The 21241-nt window shown below is 37.5% G+C and overlaps 1 protein-coding gene across 6 annotated transcripts in view; it reads left to right on the top strand.

Moving 5' to 3' along the window:
- The window catches only part of NIPAL2 (NIPA like domain containing 2), a 76863-nt gene that overhangs the window by 40284 nt on the left and 15338 nt on the right, over positions 1 to 21241 (top strand). For 5 of the 6 annotated variants that reach the window (XM_038555149.1, XM_038555148.1, XM_038555147.1 and 2 more), the window contains exons 4-6: positions 3626 to 3685; positions 10767 to 10888; positions 17851 to 17947. In XM_038555149.1, coding sequence (XP_038411077.1) covers positions 3626 to 3685; positions 10767 to 10888; positions 17851 to 17947 — 279 coding nt within the window. The remainder of the gene's footprint in view (positions 1 to 3625; positions 3686 to 10766; positions 10889 to 17850; positions 17948 to 21241) is intronic. The other variant, XM_038555150.1, reaches the window with a different exon arrangement.

The raw sequence follows: 21241 nt of genomic DNA, 5'->3' as shown, positions 1-21241 counted from the left end.
TCCTCTTCCTAGGTGTTTATTAGGCAGTGGTGGTTGTTACAGCAACAACTAGACAGGATTGAGCTTGACGGATCTCTGATGGCAAATGTATTTAGGGCACTTCAGTTTATTCATGTTTTCTCATTTTAAAAATTTACTGCTCTGCTTAGAAGTCATGTTATTAGCTGTTGCTCAGATAGTCTTTTTGCCCAGCACATCTCTCATTTTAACCATATTTTGAATGATAAATGAATTGAGTGTTTCTTAACAGAATGTTCACTTTTATTACTTCCTTTGTTAGTTAAAACTAAAAATATTACTCTCTTACCTAACAATTTTTTAGAAAAACACACATTCTTTTAAAACAAAAAAATGAATATGAAGTACATTAGACATACGTTCTTTCAGAAAGCAAAAGGAGCATATTTATGTTCATAAAACAAAACTCTGATAACTATTTTATGGCAGTTAATATAATTTGATGCATGTAGTGGATTTTAAGTTTGTTGTTAGCAATCATGTCCTCTTCTCTTTTAGCAATGAAATTGTCACCTACATAATGTTTCCCCCAACCCTTCTAAAAGTGAAATTATAAAACTAGTTTAGCAACAAGAAGAGAAGGAAAACAATGTCTTTCTCCTTTCAAAGGAGGGAATGGAGTGTAGTGTACTCGAAAGAGCTCTGGACTGAGGATAAGGAAATGTGGGCAATTCCACATTTCCAATTCTGCTGTAATATAAATGCTGTTCCAATTCTGCTGTAATATAAATGTTTGTCAGATGAATGGATCAGTGAATGAACAAACAACTTCTCTGGACCTGTCTCCCAAATATAAGGTTTAGGACCTGGAATACATTGTCTCTGTATCTCCTACCAGCTCTAAGATGACCTTATTCCATGTAAGCAACGTCTGTCTTCCTACTGGGCTCCTTTGCTGTGAAACAGTCATCTCATGGATTGTTATAACGGAATGGCATTTGATATATGTTAGTAGTGATACTTCACTTATTTCTTATTGATCTACCTCTCTCCACTTGGAAACATTTCTTATGCAATTACACAGGAAGTCAGTAATGGGATGGGAATGGGGTCTTGGTTTTTGTACCTTTTTTAGTTCTCTAACATATGAAATTAGTTTCCCTGAATGGTTTTGGTCCAAACATGAAATGGAAAATTTTCATACATTTTTACACATGTTCCTAACTCAATTCTTAATGTTAATAGGCTACATACATATCCATACAGAAAACATTGCTTTACTGTTTTAAAGCCACAGCACCCAGTTAAAGTCATGCTTGTTGGACATTTTTCATGCTCTGTTTATTCTGTGAAACATCCATTCCAATAAATAACCTCCCCAGGAGAAGTTTGCAAGGACATAGCTCAGCTTGAATAAGAAAGAGCCAGTTGAGAAAAATATGAAGAAAACGTAAGAGAATCCCAGCTTATCTTGAATGAAGGTTTCTGGTGTGGATTTACTTTGTTTTCATTCATTGCCAGAATACCAGATATAGTTATATTTAAATTTAACTGATTTAATGAATTATTATATGGACTCGTTAAAATTTTTATCTCTGAAGAATTTTAAATGACATGACAAATTTAATAACATAATAACTAAAAAGACTGAAAAAACATTGCTAAGATAAAATAAGCACACCAACATGTCAACTGCAGTTTTCTCTAGGTGATGAGTTATTTTTATGATGACTTTTCTTCCCTATATTTTCACTTTAAAAAACAAACTTAGGGATGCCTGGGTGGCTCAGTGGTTGAGCATCTGCCTTTGGCTCAGGGCATGATCCCCCGGGGTCCTGGGATAGAGTCCCACATCGGGCTCCCTACATGAAGCCTGCTTCTCCCTCTGCCTATGTCTCTGCTTCTCTCTCTGTGTGTCTCCTCTCATGAATAAATAAATAAAAATTTTAAAAACAAATAAAAATATTAAAAAATAAAAAACAAACTTAAAAAGCTAGCTAATAATTTATGTTAAAAATGTAAAATATAGGGGGACCTGGGTGGCTCAAACAGTTAAGCATCCAACTCTTGATTTTGGTTCAGATCATAATCTCAGGGTCATGAGATCAAGCCCCACATGAGGCTTCACGCTGGGTGTGGATCCTGCTTGAGTCTCTCTCTCCTCCTCCCTCTGCCCCTAAAAATTTTAAATACAAATTATTTTGTGTATTGTTTTGTATTATTACAAGTTGGATTTTCCCATGCCTCTACTAATAGAGGAGAGGAACAATTCAGAGAGATTCAACATACCCTACATAACCTGAGGCTATGGCAGGTAGCAGGTCATCACTTAGAGGATGAGTGTTCAGTAGCATCAGTAATGGAGAAGACCTTACACCATGAGGGCCAGCAAATGCAGGGCAGAGATCCCACAAACTCTCTTATTTATGTGCTAGGAACACCTGGGAGATCTTATAAGAATAAGACATACCTTAGAGTAAAAAGAACTGATAGTCTTTGAGGACAGATAGGGAGATAAATCTTCAGTGTAACAGGAAAGCTATAGTAGAGGTGGTAATTATGAAAAAGGATGGATTGGTTAACTGGGTCTAGGGGAATCCAGAGGTGATACTTGAGTCCATAGTTGGTCACAAGAATGGAGCCAGAGCTGCAAAGGAAAGAACACAAATAAAAGTCCTTTAGAATGAAATTAAATGATGGTTCTGGGAATTCTGATTATTTTAGTAAGGATGGGCATAGGACATCAAAGAGATCAAGGACAAATGGGGTGAGGAAAGTGGCAGGAGCCTAAGGTCTAAGCATGAAGTGCAGCTGGCCTGAGCAGCACAATGACACTGGTCTGAGGAGGAGTGAGTGGACCAGACAGATGGTGAAATTCAGACCCAACAGACCCAGGATCCTGTTGAATGTGGAGTGTGAAGGAGAGTGGAGACTGACAGGAGTCCTAGGATTCTGGGGCTCTTTAAAGGTATCATTAGACTAGGAATTATAGGAAGAGATGAAGGGAAATAATGTGCTTCAGTCTGGGATATATTAAAGTTAAAACTTGCTTCCACTCTTTCTTGCCTTCCACTCGTGTTGCTGATCTTCTGGGAGGGACGGCATTCGGAAGGAGAGGAAGGAAGGGCAAGGAAGACGGAGGGGAGGACGGCCGGGAAGGGAAGGGAAGGGAGGGGAAGGGAAGGGAAGGGAAGGGATGGGAAGGTCGTGCCGGGGGCATTTCGGGTCGGGTAGGTTGTCGTGATTGCTCGATGGTTAGTTGGTAGTTGCTGTCTTTATTTTAGTTCTTCGCTTTATTATTTCTTCTTTCTTTTTTCTTTTTTTTTTTCTTTCTTTCTTTCTTTCTTTTTCTTTTCTTTCTTGCTTGTCTCTTCTTGCATTCCTCCATTTGTTCATTTAGTTATTTAGTAATCTTTTATATGCTCTTGCGGTCCACAGGGCACTATCCCAGCCACTGACCTCAGTCCATTATAAACCAGGCCAGTTTCTATGTATCCTCAACCATGAGGGGGGAAAAGTTGTTTTCACAGGCACAGCTACTGGGTGTCTCTGACCAGGACATAGCTAGGCCAGGTGTAAGACACAAAGTGCTCAACTCCTTTCAAATGGCATTGCATAATGTATGTTTTTGTATTGGAAACACCACTAATAGCCATTTTCTTTCTAGGTAGTGCCATTATTTCTGTTATGTTTCTGAAAGAAAACTTAAGAGCTTCAGATTTACTAGGTAAGTAATTGTTTAATTCATGTAATTGTAGCACTGCTTGATCAGGAAATAAATAATACTATTAAAAATGTGCATTAAAAACTAGGAACAAATTACTGAACTGGATAAATCTCATTTGGAGATGAATAGTATTCTTTCTTGGATCTGCCTTCTGCTCTTTCACGTGAAATATTTCAATTTCCATTGTGCCCACTGCCCATGCAATTGGCCACAGTTAATTATTATTTTATACTATTATTATTATGAATGTTACAAAATTTTCATGAGCATAATAAAATCCAAGGAAACAACCTAAGAGAGTATTTGGCTTCAAAGGATGTATTTATTAGATTGTTACATGAAAGGACTGCATGCAAATGAAAACCTCACAAAAATTAAATACACCAATTTCCTACCTAATTTGTATTTAACTCTTTCCAAAAGTAACATAGAACATTCCCCTTCAAAATTTTATTTAGAAATACAGCTATTAGTGGAAAGTAACAGTAGCCTCCCTGGCTATAAGAAAGATTGCTATTATATAGCAAAGCCATCATGTATTGATTGTATCTTCCACCTCTTATTGGAAATATCACATATGAGGATTCTGGAACTTCATATTTTCTTCCTTAACAAAGTCCTCTCTAAATTGCTGCTGACATAATATGACAACAATTAATGATACTTTAGGCACTTTCAATAAAACAGTGTCTACTCACTTCCAAGGAGATCACATTTTTTAAAAAATTTGAGCTTTAAATGTGACACCAGTATTGGTATGTTGAGCATTTGTTTTCCCTGATTGTGTTTTCCTAGAGCCTAGTGTCTTGAAAGTGTTTTCACTTTTTCTTTCCCTTCCTTGGTTTGATTCTGCTAGTAGAATTTTTTGTTGACATCATCAAATTTGTCATGGTTACATTATTTTTCCAAATGCATTGGTATGTGCATTGTTTCTTTTCAAATATTTTATTTTTCTATACTTTTAAAAATATATCATGGTTTATGGAATCATTTGGGGAAGATGCATGGAATCAGAAATAAGAATGAGCATTTACCTGAGTTTTATAAATTAAAAAATTAGGTCCTATATTATTTTTCTCATTTATCAAATGTCTTATGAAAACTAAATCATTTTATCTAATGTATGTCATCTTTTGTAGTTAATGGCTAAGGTTTAAATTAATGTATTTAATGAGGTAATACAGGTGGATATGTAGGGACATTTCAATTACTGTGAACATTGGTGATAAAAAGATGATGAAGATGGAATCTCTGCACTCAAATAATAGAGTCGATGATAAAATATATACATTAATACATTTTTAAAAGTGGAAAATACTACGTGTCCTAATGCCCTGAGACTTTAGAACAGGGTTTAGAACAGGGTTTCACAGCCTCAGCACTGCTGACATTTTAGCCTGGAGAATTCATTGCAGCGGGCTGTCTTGTGCCTTGCAGAATGTTTAGTGGCATTCCTCCTGGCCTTTACCCATTAGATGCCAGTAGCACCATCTGCCCTAGTTATGGCAACCAAAAATGACTTCACATATTGCCAAATGTCCCCAGGGGGACAAAATCACCCCCAGGTGAGAACCACTGGTTTAGAATAAATAGAGGTTACTCTAGCTAAGAAACTCAGAAAGAATTTCTTATAGAAGATCTAACATTTCAATCAGTTCTGATTGAACTGATAGGACAGGCATGGGCCATTTCCAAGCATTTGGAGGTTGACATAGAGAGGGACTAAGGTGAAAAGTATTAACAAAGGTGCAAAATAGGCAGGGTAAGTTTCTATTTAATACTGCACTCAACTGCTGCTGATAGGTTTAGGAAAAAAATAAATGAAAGTCACAACTATGGAAAGAGAAGAAAGATAAATATCAATGTGTGCAGATGATTTGATTATATACTTGGAAATCCCAAGATCAATGACACATTTCTAAAAGCAATAAATGAGCTCAACATCAAAGATATAAATTAAACTTACTTTTATAGTTCAAATCTGGATTCAACTTTTTCTGTCAACTATGTGGCCAGCATAATATCACTTAACTGCTCTACCAGTTTGTTCATGAATATAGAATACTGTTCTAAGGATCAAATTGAATAATTCTTATAAGCACTTTGAGAAATGTAAAGTCCTGTTAATAAAATTGTCGTAATTTCTATGATCAACTTCATTCCTGAGAGGTAATACTAAAAATGTAATATAAGGAGTAAGAAACACACACACATATATACACATACCAAAAAATAACAATAATAAAAAATTAAACCTCTATTAACACTTTGATTCTTTGCTAATTTCTCTTGTTTTTAAGAATAACATTTATTAAATATTTCCTCTTTTCAGGTATTTACATGAACTATCTCATTTAAATGTAGGAATAACCTATTTACAGAACTGATACTTAGGTTAACTAATTTGCCCAAGGTCATGTAACCAGTGAATAGTGGACCAGTATTCTAATAATGGCAGCCCGATATAGTGTAATAGTTGAAGATGAGTCTCTAGGGGCAGAAAGCTGTGTGGCCTTTCAAATTTACCTAATCTCCGTGAGGCTCCTTTCCTCGTGTTTTAAATGAAGATAATATTACCTACCCTCTAGGATTAAATGAGTTCATAGAGATAGAACTCTAAGAACAGGGCCTGTCACGTAATAAGCAATTGATGTTAGCTATTATTACCACTGCTACCACCACCCCCACTTCTACATGTACTCCAGTGGTTCATCAGAACAAACCTTGATTAGTATTTTTGCAAACTTTAGTAATCCAGTCAATATTTTCCATAACTCTGGTTGGGTATTTTTGCCTTTTTATTGAATGCTTTTTGAGTAGTGCTATATAACTGATGTCACATTTGTATCATACTGTCATTGAAAGTGATCAATTCTTGACTTTAGTGGCAAAGGAAGAAGAAAAAAATGTAGCCACCTTTTCCATACCCATGTCTCCTACAGCAATGTCATAAAATTATCATAACCTGAGATGTAATAACCCACTTCATACTTGGGGAGAAGAATTTCTCCCCAATCTCACTCAGTAACTTGTTAAGTCACATGTATTTTCTTTGGATCTATATTGCTGCTGCCTTAAGAAAATTTGGCTCTTTCTGTAAAGAGCTAAAAATGCAGGGATTTTTTTTTTCTTTACAGAGGCTAAAACCAAACAGGGGAGAGAGTAGTTAGTGGCTTAAAAAAATAGAAAGATTAACATATAAGCATGCTAAAAATTAAATTGTCAAAATGTGCAAAAGAAATTCATTTATTTTTCCCTGCTTCAAGCAAATGAAAGCTTGTTTTTCATGATGGAACAAATGAAGATTTTTGGGCCATGTGGAAACAAGCTGAACTAATTTATTGCCAAATGTTGCTCTGTGGCTCTGAAGCTTTTCACCACTAGCCTCAAAAAATGACCTCACAAAAGCTATGTCTGAAATGAATCGCCAACTATTATTAACTCAATGACAGGCTTTGGACTGTGCTCTGATTCTTAGTGGATTAATAACTTTAAATTATTTTAATGATTATTTTTCCTTTAAAAAGCACCAGATTTCTCTCCCCTTCAGTCAGCCAAAACCTATAGTTTCTGCCTTAATCATCAAAAGTACTAAATCTAATAGACTGTATGATCCTAGTTGACTTAAGTCTAGATAGTATTATCATTAAAAAAAATACAATCAATTCTTAAGTACTCTCCAGAGACCAGTAACTTGATTACTTCAAGTCACTAATAAATGGTTTCCCTAGATAGAATGTCAAGAGATTAAGAGTGACATGAAGACCATCTCTTTCCTTCCTTCTCCCACACCAAATGGTCAGCTAGGTTTAGGGCTGGTATCTAGAATACCGATGTAGCCAAACAAACCATCATTTCTGGTTGAGAGAACAGACTGGCTCTTTTGGTTTCAGGGCTGCCTCAAGAAAAAAGGTGCTTTTATGGTAGTACAGGGACAGGACCCGTGTACAGAAGGAGCTGCCAACTTCAGATTAATTTTTAAGCTTAACTGAGATAGCTTTGGACTCCTAGTGATCGGTATCCTGAAGAAGATCTGTCCCAGAGTTCTCTGTCACATCAGGCCACCAGATGAGCTTTCAAATCTATTCAGCTCCCCAGATTGGCTTCTTGCCCAGCCAAATTCCTGGAGTCTAGCAGGTGTGATAAGTTCATTTGTGCCTAGAAATGAGGAGACTAAGTCACAGAGGGCTAAGTAACATGCCTAATCTTTTCCAGCCAGCAAGTAGCAGTGAAATTTGAATACTATGGGGGCAGTTTCAGCGTGGATTAGTGGATTAGACTTTCATGATCCAAGTGTTGACCTGGAGTTTAATCATTTCCATGGGCAAAGAGCATACCAAGTGTTGCTTCCCCTCCTTGAGTATCTTATGCTTCCAGATAACTCCCTTGGGCAAATGGACCAGCGGAAAGTAAACTAACAAGTTTTCTAATTTAGAAATCTGTGTCTTTCAATGAAAGAGTATTTGTGGCTTTACTGAAATAAAAATATCAGGAAAGGACATCTGATGCCACTTTTAGAAAAAATATGAGATATATATACATTTTAAGGACATTTATATAAGGAGCTGTTAGTATCTTCAATACTTTTAAACACTTAGGAAACATGTATACATAATCCATAAAGGAGAGAGTGAATCACACAGACAAATGACACCAAGCAAACAAACATACAACAGATAGCAGCTACCTAGAACTACCTTTGTAATTGTCAGAGGAAACTGAAATTAAAATTATGAAGAAGAAAAAGGAATGTGTTACCTACCAAGTTGCCATAGAGTCATTAACTAGATTCACAGTGATATGGGGCTCAAGTGAAATAATACAGGTGCAGAAGTACTTTGAAAGTAAAATTGCAGTCACCAGTCATTTTATTTGTTTTTAAGGAGTTTTGAAATGCAGTGAAGATCTACATTTTGAACTGGGCACAATATGCAAATATGAAAGCAGATGGGAAGCAGGGACCCTGTTAAGAAAGTTAAGATAAATAACACTGCCTCCACAGAATGGGATATTATGCAGGCTTAAAAAGAATTAGGTTGCCCTATATACACTGATGTGAAATGTTCTCCAAGATGTTCTGTTAAGTAGAACAAAAGCAAGGTACAGAAAAGTGTATATGATATGCTCTTGTTTGTGTAGAAAACTCAAACTCCTGCACTTTCTCACACACTTGCATAAAACATCTCTGAAAAGGGAAATCAAAGATTTGGTAGCAGTATTAACTTGCAAGAGGGGAACTAGTGGGCCATAGGGTGGGAGGGAGATTTAACTTTTCACTCACCACCCTTCGTGTCTTTTGACTTTTTTTTTTTTTAACCATATACATGTGTTATCCAATCAAAACTAAATTTAAAAATAAATTTAACCACACTAGATACAATTAGAGGAGATTTAAAAAATTATTGGCAGAGAAACTCAATAAAAATAAGAAATTTGGATTTCACAAAAGAAAGTTGGAAGTCTCTGAGATTTTTAAGTTGTATTCAATGCATTTATTCTACTTCACTATACCAAGTTTAGAAGACTGGTTTCTTTTAGAATCCCATCCTTCTAGCAACCTAATATTGAACCATTATAAGATCTTTTTTTTTTCTTTTTCAAAGAAAGGACAGGGCTCACCAATAATCTTGCCCAAGTTCTTAGGTACTTATAATTTGTATTATTCTCCTTTTATCCCAATGCTTAATAATATAATTTTTCTCATTTTTAAAATTCTCATTAGAAATAGCTTTTAAAATTTTGTATATAATTTCTGCCTTCACAAAGTATTACAGAGTAAGTTCTTACAATAGAGGAAGTTTATTTTATAGCTTCTACGATATCTTGAATAGCCATTGTCTAACTTGTGTGAAAAGTCCAGTGCTCTCTGTTCCCAGAAACAAGAGTTCAAAACCCTAAATCATTTGGTTAAGAGGAACAGGAAATTGGTATCTTCCAATTGTGAGATTTTATAGACAAGCCACATTGCTTCTGGTTGGGGTCAGTGCTGGTTGTAAATTATATACACAACAATGCCACCCATAGTGATGAAACAAGTTGAATTCTTTTTTAAGGGTGCTATCTGAAAAATACTACAGCTTTTCTGCGCTGATTATTAATAAATAAGCAGTTTTCAGTGTCATTTGGAATGTAAAGGCCTCTCTTTATTCCTCCTCATGTGGCCCCTCTTCCCATACACCTTTCTTTCCTCCATTATTTTAGGTAATGATAAAGGGATAACAGTAAATACATGCCTTACGTAGGTTTATAATGTGACTTTTTACTACGTTAGCCCTAGAATTCTAGATTCTAAGTTGGATTAAACAAATCTTATAGCAAAGTCAGCACTTATCTTTGTTATTTCTGCTAAAAGGACTCTAGTATATGGCATTGATTAGAAAGTGTAAAATTGGGCACCTGGGTGGCTCACTGGTTGAGCATCTGACTTTGGCTCAGGGCATGATCCTGGGGTCCTGGGATCAAGTTCCACATGGGCTCTCCACAGAGAGCCTGCTTCTCTCTCTGCCTATGTCTCTGCCTCTCTCTGTAAGTCTCTCATGAATAAATAAATAAAGTCTTTAAAAAATTTTTTTTAAAATAAAGTATAAAATCGTGTGTGTGTGTGTGTGTCTGTATCTGTGTAAATGTTTCAAATATGAATAAGTACAGAGTAGATCATCAGGTCATCCATCAGGTGATGGACTTCCCCACTCTCTGGGCTCTGGTGGATCTAGTTCTATCATGTACTTACTGGTCCATGTAGAATCAGCCAGCTTGGATGTGTTTTCATGTCTCCAAATGCATGTGTTCTGATCTTTCCCATCTTTGGGGAAAGGTTTCCTGAAGACGCAATGATTCATCTGGAACCACAATGAAAAATCAGAAGTTATAACCTACCCACATCCTTTCCCTGGGCCTTATCACCCCCTTTTTTTAAAGATAATGCCATCAAGTGAATACATGATGCTATCTTGGGACAGTTTGATCAATCAGATGTTAATAGGAAGGAACCATAGGCACTTTTATAAGTAATGTTCACTCTATAGGTAATGTTTGCATTGACAAAAAAGGTTTAAATATTCCTTTTCAATTTTATTTAAAGGTATGACCTTGGCATTTGCAGGAACATATTTATTGGTGAACTTTGCTCCAAACAGAAGTCAGTCTATCTCTGCAAGAACAGTACACTATTACTTTGTTGGCTGGCAGTTCCTGATCTATGTGGTAAGAATCTTAAACATTTTACTATCTCAGAAGTTATATTATCTAGACCACTGGTACATGCAGATGTTAGAGAATAAATCTTTTCTTCTCAACATTAATATCTCATTAAATTGTAAATATATTTGACCAATAAGAAAGTATTTGAAACATTAAATCAGCAGTTTCCTGAGTATCCTGTTCTTGGGGGTGACTTGCCACTGGAATAATTTCCACAATATTTAATCCAGCAAATTCCAGAGCAACATGTTTTAGGACAACTCAAAGCAAAAAACCCAAAAAACCTCCCTTCCCAGGTCAAAGGGAAATGCCTGAAGACACATTCTACTTCACTGACTTTTATTCAAGATAGATATTTTCTTCAAAAAAGTATTCCTTGAGACCAATGCAAAAGATTGTCTTGGGAGAAGTAAACAACAGCAGGATAACACTGAGAGATGTGTAAAAGAAAGAATGGAATGAACCAATATAGAAATTTGAAGGCACTAATGGGATATTTTATTTGATGTAGTGACTGTATCCAGTGGCTATAGACAGAAGGGGTGATAGAGATGGTTGGTATGTAACTTGTTACAGAAGTTGGTTTAGGTTGAAGAATAAGCATGTTCCAGGAAGGGCAGGTGGTAAGAAGAAAACTGGGATAGACTAAATGAGCATTTAACCAAGAGCCGTAGTAGTAAAATAATTTTAATTCAATAAAAAAATGTCTCGTAGGTTCCTCAAAAGTTCCTCAAAAACTGAACTCAATTATTTTGTCCCCTGGACTCTCTTCTTTCTTATGTTGGAAGGCTTTCCTTCCCCCGGCCCTCCACCAACCTTTAGAATTGGACTTTCCAGCTCATATTAGCCTTCCTCAGGTCTGTCATACTTGTGCCTCCCCTCTGCCCCATTGTATCCTCCTGCTCATCCACCAGACCCAGCCCTTTAACAGATTTCATCGAGCAAATCCAAGGCACTAGAAGGACTTACTGAGTGTTTCATGGTAGCCTAGACTTGAAGTCCTACCAACATATAATTATTCTTTGCCTACAAGCAAAAGAAATTCTTTATCCAGTGAGAAAAGGGTCAAATAGTGTGTGACCAGAAAATGAATAGCCCAAGTTGAATCCTTTGGAGATTGAAATTGCATCAAGACTTAGTTTCCTGGGATAAACAGCATTGTTTGATGGTGACATATCATATATTGTTTGAACACCAGAGGAAACATTGAAAAGAACAAAACTACCTTTTATTAAATGTTAAGTTTCCACACACACAAAAAAAACCTCTGACATTACTTGCATTTTGCTACTTTTCCATTTAATCAACTCTTAAATTCATTCATTCATTTATTCACTGGTTCATTCAACTGATTAGACACCAAGGGTATAGAGAATTCCTGTAACAGGAAACTTACAGTCCTGGGAGAGGCCCATATTCTTATAAAATAATGAAAGTATATTTGAAAGTAAATGTCATCCAAAAATCTAATTTCAGATATTTATAAGATAGTATAAGATAAATCTTTAATAAAGTCACATTTGAATAACACTATTGGCTTTAGACTCTAAAGGGGATTATCTATATTATCTTAGTTTGGAATTTAATTCATTATATGTTACATCTCTAAAGACTCTAGAAGTTATCAATTATATGCTAAGATCTTGAGCTGAAGTTTGGTTTAAATCTGTTAAACATCAAAGTAATTAGTATGCTAAGATCTTGAGCTGAAGTTTGGTTTAAATCTGTTAAACATCAAAGTAATTAGTATTTAATCCTTGGAGGTGGCAGTTTCTGTGCTTTTTCTGCAAACTGTGACTGCAAAGATCACAATTACAGCAATTAAGACTATTCTTTGAAGTATCATTCACCTAACTGTTCTTGGATTACACCAAGGATAAATACTGTACCTGAATTGCTCTTCTAATAACTAATAAAATGAATAAAAATATTTTATAGTCTGAATAAAGTTTTCCATTTCTCAAAAGGGGATTGTAAAATTCTGTCCCAGACTGGCTAATAGCACCTCCTTGTGTCATGTGCTTACCCATACCAAGTGGATGTCCAGGTTACCCTTAAGGCTTACATAAAGTAAAGGCCTCAGAAACAAGACCCAGGAGCCTGTCCTCTGAGCTTGTTTTCATTTTAGTAGGAAGAGGATTTGAGAAGCCTGATGTCAACCAGCCAGTGAAGAATGAAGTGTCCTTTGCTCACCCACTGAAACAACTTTTCCTAGCCTGTATTCACAGGTGGGTAAATCCCACCTGGTGCTTGCCAAGAAGCAAAAAACAAGTGCGTTTTCAAGGTTAGAAAAGCTGCTGCATAACATGGAGATTCTGAGAAATTCATCTCTACTAGAAGTCCTTTAGGAAAGAAACAAAATTGCTGACCACAGGGTCCTCTTCTCGAAGGAGCTTTTTTGTTGAGTGATACCTATTAAGGCAGTCTGCAGAACGCGCATGAGGAAATTCGGCTGTAAGCCTCAATTGCTTTGTGTTCTTTGGCAGGCCATTCTTTGTAGACATTTTGTCCACCCAGATTTTCCAACAGAGAATTCAGATGGAAACTTCTGTTGTGAACATAAGATCCTTCACAAAATAATCTGAAAGGTGTTCGTTTTCTCTCCACCAGACAAAAAATTAAATCAGCAGAAGCAGGGGCCATGCCCTATTGTTTGTTGTAATGCTATACCCCAAAGCTGATTATTAAGTCAGCCTTTCTGGCAGAGCTGCTTCAAAACCCACCACCAGGTGTTAGAAACCTGAAGGAAAAAAACCTGTTTTTATAAGACCTCAATACGCATTGCCTGAGGTTCTTTTGCTTTGCCATCTGAGCACGTACACGCTCGCCCTGGGGCTCGCTTCCGCAATAGAGCAGCCTGTGCTCACCAAACAAGCTGAATCCTGTGTGGGGAACTCGGAATATGTTCTGTCCTCTACATTGGCAGATGGGGAAGCTGAGGTAGGTAACTTATCCAAGGTTACATAAATACTAAGTGGCAGAACCAGAATCCAAAACCAGACAGCCCACCTCCAGGGTGCACTCTCCAATCCATTCCAGTACACACCTCTCTATGCAGAATGAATAAAAACTGACCATGGAGGATCAAATCTTTGCCCAGACTTGACCCTAAAGAGAGCTTTTGCAGAGGTTTTTTTTGTTTGTTTTGGGTTTTTGTTTTTGTTTTTGTTTTTGTTTTACAAGAAAGTCATCTCAAAGTATATACTTTCAAGAAAGGAATTGGTGGGACACCTGGGTGGCTTAGTGGTTGAGCGTCTGCCTTCTGCTCAGGGCGTGATCCCAGGGTCCTGGGATTGAGTCCCACATCACACTCCCTGCATGGAGCCTGCTTCTCCCTCTGCCTGTGTCTCCACCTCTCTCTGTGTCTCTCATGAATAAATAAAATCTTTAAAAGAGAAAAAGGAAAGAAAGAAAGAAAGAAAGAAAGAAAGAAAGAAAGAAAGAAAGAAAGAAAGAAAGAAAGAAAGAAAGAAAGAAAGAAAGAAAGAAAGAAGGAAGAAAGAAAGACTTCGTGAGAGGTGAGGTAAATGTGGATTCAGATTTTTGTACTGGAAGTGGAGTATCTAATTATGAAATTTTGTGTATCTCCTTTGTCACAGCATCCCATGGCCTGCCAGTGTTCTTTTCACCACTGAAAATAGGGTGATGAGTGCCTTTAAATCTAAATGGACTAGAGAACCAATCCATAAAACCTGGAGTCGATTCAGGAAACTCATCCTGAAGAGTCTGTTCCTCTGGAAAGACCTCAGATACCAAAATCTCAGTTTCCTATTACTTCCATAACAAATTGTCACAAGCTTCATGTCTTAAAACAACATGAATTTATTATCTTACAGTTTTGAAGGTCATAAATCCAACATGGGTTCCACTGGATTAAAATTAAGGTACTGGCAGGGCTATATTCCTTACTCGTGCCTCTGGAGAATCCATTTCCTTGCCTCTCCCAGCTTATAGAGGCCACAAGTGTTCCTTGACTCTGTTCATTCTCATGTTACATCTCCCTCCGAGCAGGCTTGTGAAGGTTTTCTGCTTTTTAGGACTCAGACCATTACTTCAAACTCACTTGGATAATCCAGGATAATCTCCCCATCTCAAGGTCCATAGCCTGATTAAGGAATTAATTAAGGGTCAAAGCCCCTTTGCCACGCAAAGTAACATACTAGTTACAGAGATTAGGACATGGGCATCTTTGGGAGGCCGTTATTCCGCCTACCAAACCTACATCATTTAACCCCTCTGAGCCTTGGTATCCTCATCTGTAAAATGGAGATAACACTGCCTGTCTCCTAAGGTCATTGTGAGGACTCAAGGAATTAGTGCAAGTAAAGCACGTGGTAAGCCTGCAGTAAGTGCTGTTATTATTTCTGACCTCTGAGATAGCAATCAGCAAAGCTGTCTCTTTCTGTGTCTCAGCAACCCATAAAAATCACTGCTGCTTTAATGTTGATATTTTCAGAGAGGGGAAAATAATGTCACCTAGGAAAAACTAACATTAATTCCATGCTGCTTGAATATTTTATTCTGGGAGGTCTATGACCTCTTGCCACAAGACAGAATGCAGGGCAGCTCCAGTCATTCTGAGTCACGGGAGCTCATGTTTTATTTATCTAAAGCGACAGCAATGGAATTTGGGAAAAAAGTCATATGTGATATTTAGAACTGATAACTACCCTCATTTCCTCCCACCCCCTTCCCAGAAATAATAATCCTCTGGCTAATAGATTAGCTAACACGCTCAGTGCATTCGTGCCTTCTCTCCAGCAATGAGTACAAGTGGTCCCAAATGCTGCTGTGAGTTGTCTGTAATCACATGATGTGAGGAATGAAAGCCTGTGGTTTGAAGGCAGACAAAGCCAATGGGGATATTTCTGTTAACAATTGATGATCTGTACAGACACTGGGACACCCAACGTTTTGATGGCAGCTTTGGGGAAGGCAAAGGGATAGGAGTTTAAACTTTTTTAGCCTGACTTGATTAAATTGAAGATCTGGCAAATAAGTCCGATAAGAAAAAGTTAAAGTAATTGGTTTAATTAACCAGGAAAAGACTGAGGGATGACTTAATCTTCCACATGAGATGAAAGGTTTTTACATGAAGAAGATATGGTCCTGCTGTTTTCCATGCCCACAAAGGATTAAGAGGAAAAAAGAACAAGCAAACCTGGAACTGAAACAGTAGAGATTCATACTAACTTAGAGAGGGCTCCATAAGTAAAATGCAGACCTGAATGTAGTAAAGTCCCTAACCCTAGTAATTCCTAAGAAAAAAAATTAGTGGAGTGGTGTTTTTACTTGTCTGATGTCAGAAAAGTAAACATTTTTATTTATGATTTCAGTCCAGGGATACTGCCTCCATGCAAAAAAAAAACAAAACAAAACAGCTTTGCTTTGGGTTATCTTAAGGACTTCCAAAAAGAAAAAAAACGTTAAAACAAAAATAAAATTGAGAACTCAGTTACGTTAGCGTTTTCTTAAGGGTAAGAAAATTTTAGACAGTCAATTAATATTTATTGAACACTCAGCTTATTAGACATTAAGTCTGGTTTTTTGGCAAGTTCATAATAAATTTAAGGTGTAATTTATTCATTAATTCCATAAATACTTATTCAGTGACCAACTGTGTCCAGGCACTGAAGACAGTGGCAAAGAGGACAGTCAAGATCCCTGTTCTCATAGAGCTTGTCTGCTAGTCAGGGAGACAGACAAGGAACACAAAAATACATGAACAAGAAATATTCCAGATGATGATAAAACGCTCTACAGAGTAGATGAATGGTGGCTCTGTTAGATCAGAGTGGTCAGAACACATCTCGGAGGAGGTGATCTTTAAGCTGAAGTTTAGTGACTGGAAGAAGGCATTGTAGGGAGATCAGGGAAGTATTCCAGGAAACTCCAGCAGTTAGTGCAAAGGTCCAAAGGCAGGAGCAATCTGAGCTTTGCAGAAAATGGGATGAGGGTTGGGGTGGGGGTGGGGCATCTGTGGCTGGCGCAGGTTGGCCATCCAGGATTTTATCCTTAATGTGATAGGAAACCACAGGAGGTTTGGGCAAAGGAATGACTGGATTTAATATATATTTCTACTACATATATCATCCTGGATAAATCTCATAAACAGAGTGAAAAAAAACAAGTAAGTGAAAGCAAGTATGACTCTGCATATATAAAGTCCAGACAGATGCAAAAATAAACAGTGTGGTTTGAGGATACATAAAAGGTGGTAAACTATAAAGAAAGTGAATAGTAAACACACAAATTCATCGTAGTGGTTGCTGGGGAGATCCTACCAGGAGCAGAGTACAATTGGGGAGTGGCACGCAAGAGGCTTCACAGGTTTTGGTAGGTTCTCTCTCGCTGGCTGGGTGCAGGGCACCCGACTACTTGTCATATTATGTAAAGACTTTATATGTATATCACATATCTTCTCTATGAATAACATTTCATTATTCAAATTGTGCTTTTAAATGATTCCTCTGGCTGCTGAATGGCTGGATTGTAGAGGCAAGAGTAGAATCAAAAACGAATTGGTTAGAGAGAGGGTAGCAGGGAGTAGGGGAAAGGAAGGATTTGCTGGCTGGTGCAGGGAGGTAGGTGTTGAGCCATTCATTTTGAGGATGAAGACCCCAGGAGGGATATGTAGGGAAGGAAGGCACTCAGGAGTTTAGCATTGTCCATATCTGTGTGATACGGCTATTAAATGTGCATGTGGAAATGTCTAGAAGGTATTTGGATAAATGAGACTGGAGTTGCTGATCTCAAGGTCACTGGCATGTAGGTGAGGTTAGAGCCCTAGTCTGAATGGCTGAGGATCCTTATATTGTTCCCCTATGTTTATAATTGTCCTTAGGAATGCCAGTCACCCTCAGCTCTCACAGGAGAACTGTTGCAAAATCACAGAAGTGTGGCATTCTGAAGACTTTGTATAAAATAATTTATAGTTTACTCTTTTTCATCTTTTTCATTTCTAGATTTTAGAAATATTAATTTTCTGCATTCTGCTGTATTTCCATAAGAGAAAGGGAGTGAAGCACATGGTGATTCTGCTAACCCTGGTGGCACTTCTCGGTAAGGACACGTTTTGTTTCCTAATTCTCTAATCTAGCCAGGCAAAGTCAGAAAAGAGATTGGAAGGAGAGGACTTGAGCATTGTATTCCTTTCTCATTATTTCTACTTTTCAACTCTGATCTGTAGAAAGAAACCTAGTCTCAATTATGCAAATAAAATTTGGCATGTCCATGGCTAAAATTGGTGTGTTTAGTTGTTTTAAAAACATATGTAAGATGGGGATCCCTGGGTGGCGCAGAGGTTTGGCTCCTGCCTTTGGCCCAGGGCACGATCCTGGAGACCTGGGATCGAATCCCACATCGGGCTCCCGGTGCATGGAGCCTGCTTCTCCCTCTGCCTGTGTCTCTGCCTCTCTCTCTCTCTCTCTGTGACTATCATAAATAAAAAAAATTTTTGAAAAAAAAAAAAAACATATGTAAGAGTTTTTACTTCTTGGTAATTTTATTTGCTCTCTGACAACTTGAGGATTGTTTTTCTTAGTGTATAATTGAGAATTTTTTTTTATAATTGAGAATTATTAAAAGAGGAACAAATGAATGATTCCAGTTGAAACTTTTGTGTCAAGGATTATTTATCAACTTATCTTGTTTACTTTTATAAAACCTTAATAAAATGTGGCTAATAAACATAAATGTAAGCAGTATGATTTTCTTAAAATCTGCATTTCTTTCATTCTTTTCATTCATTGTTGATCCATCCCCTTTTTTTTCTGAAGGCACCTTATAAAATTTGAAAACTTTAGCTTCTGTAAGCCCATTATATATTTTTGAATCTATCCTTTCCCCTCCCCTTTCTTATATATATACACACACACACGTAAATACACACACACACACACACTCTCTCATGTAAGTCAACATTAGGAGCTCTCATTAATCATTTGGAAAATTGCCTTTTTAAAAATTTATAATTCTTCTGTTGCCTCTTCTTTGCAGATGACATAGATGATCCATATATCGTGTGTTGTTTGCTATGACTGTAGATTATACTTACAGCATTGGGACAGGCAGCAGCCCTTATGCTGAGGAAGGGCTGGAGCTTTCATTTCTTTTCATTTCATGAACTAGTTTTCTCCTTTGAATCAGAAGATTTGTATTTGTGGTAGTTACTTATAGAAACAAATTTATGCTATATTCAAGTATGCTGATGATCAAAAGAACAGAAAAAGAACTTTACATTTGTTTCATTCCAAATTACCAGATAGGGGAATAAAAGCAAAAAACTGAGAGACAAAATGTACATTATATAGGAAAATATTGAAAAAAGGAAAAAAAATTTAAAAGGAAATTTTATTTATTTATTTATTTTTTTATTTATGATAGTCACAGAGAGAGAGAGAGGCACAGAGACACAGGCAGAGGGAGAAGCAGGCTCCATGCACCGGGAGCCCGATGTGGGATTCGATCCCGGGTCTCCAGGATCGCGCCCTGGGCCAAAGGCAGGCGCCAAACCGCTGCGCCACCCAGGGATCCCTAAAAGGAAATTTTAAATAGGAAAGTAAGATAACAGAATTAAGATCATCATACAGACCAATTATGATTGTAAATGTAGATAGGGTAAATTTACCTAGTAATAAGGAAAGATTCCCAAATTGGACCTCAGGAAAAACTCCCAGGTTGATTTTTTTTTTTTAAGATTTTATTTATTTATTCATGAGAAACACACAGAGGCAGAGATACAGGCAGAGGGAGAAGCAGGCTTCATGCAGGGAGCCTGATGTGGGACTCGATCCTGGAACTCCAGGACCGCCAGAGGCTGAAAGCAGGCACTAAACTGCTGAGCCACCCAGGCATTCCTACCAGGTTGATTTTGAAAAAGATTCTGAAATTGTATTCAGCCAGTGTCCTCAGGGTCAGATCTGTGAGAGTCATAGAAATAGTGCTCTTTCTAATTGGCCCTTGCTGGTTGTGAAATACTTTGGCTTCATACATAAGTGTCATCTAAAACAAGGTAACTCAGATTGAAAGTAAAAGAAAGCAGATGGCCATACTATTACTATCTACATTAAAATCAAGGCAGAAGCATTAAATGCAGCAGGAGCTCCTGGAGGCCCCATATTAGTATTTAGCTGCTCATCATGGTGGGCCTGGGGGTCAGGAGAGGAGACAGCACGGCCAGGAGACCTTCAGAGACTCGAGCAGCAGCTCTTTTGGAAATTACATTAACAGAATATGGGAAGAGTAGCAGACTTCTCTTAGCTCATGGAAGATGGGTAGATGCTGTGCCCAAGATCGCGAATCCGAGAAACCACCGAGGAGCCGACACCGATGCAAACACACGAGGGTTTATTTACAAGCTCCAGCATGGGTCCAAGTGCACCCGACACAGCGGAGCAGGGACGTGGACCCCGAGACTAAGCGGCGTAGCAGCTTTATAGGGGCCAGTGGCCCATAGGATACGCAGAATGTTGCACAGTCAGGCTGGTCCGCTGAGCCGGATTTCCGATTCGGGTGTGTCCTGGTCTTTGACTAGGGCGGGACAGCGCCCTAAGTAATACGCAGGTCAGCACAAGGCGGGTGCAGCCCAAAATAGAGTCAGTCCTGCTCTGCTTGTCCAGGGGTAGGGGATTTTGTTAAATTTCCTGAGTCCCACAGTAGACAAATATGTAAGGATAGAGGAATGAGTCCATAATTTTGATCTCGCGTTGAACTCTAAATCCTGAAAACAGGCCATACACCTGCTTTCAAGTGCCTGTGTGACATTTACAGAAGGTAATTATATAATTGGCCACAGAGAAATCCTTGATAAATTCCAGGAAGTTGAAATAGTACAGACCACATTCTCAGATCACAGCGAAATAAAAACAGAAAATAATAACAAAAATAGAAAAGAGTAAGACTGTAACATCTGGAAATGTTAACACTACTCTTAAACTACTGCTGGACCCTAGTAGAAAACAAGATTTCATTGCAGCATATATTTTTAAAATTATTATGAAAACACTTACTATTCAACCTATAGTTTATGACTAATGCTATATTCAGAAGGAAATTCATTACTTTAAATGTAAGTCAAGCACTCCACTCAAAAAGTTAGGGAGGAATAAAACTGAAATAAAGCTGAGGAAAGCAAAAAGGAGTGCTTAATAAAGGTAAAAATTAATGAAATAGAACCAAAAAGCAGTGGATTGATAAATAAACCCAAAATCTATTCATAAAAGACATTAAAATAGACCCTCCATAAGACAAAAAAAAAAAAATCTCAAATACCCAAAATTCAAGATAAAATTGAAAATAAATATGAAAACTTGATTAAACTGCTAATTCTTAAAGGAAAATAGCTGTGGAGGAAAT

Source organism: Canis lupus, chromosome 13, assembly GCF_011100685.1.
Source record: "Canis lupus familiaris isolate Mischka breed German Shepherd chromosome 13, alternate assembly UU_Cfam_GSD_1.0, whole genome shotgun sequence".
NCBI lineage: Eukaryota > Metazoa > Chordata > Mammalia > Carnivora > Canidae > Canis > Canis lupus.
The sequence above is the reverse complement of the archived record's forward strand: the minus strand, read 5'-3'. Positions and strand labels throughout refer to the sequence as shown.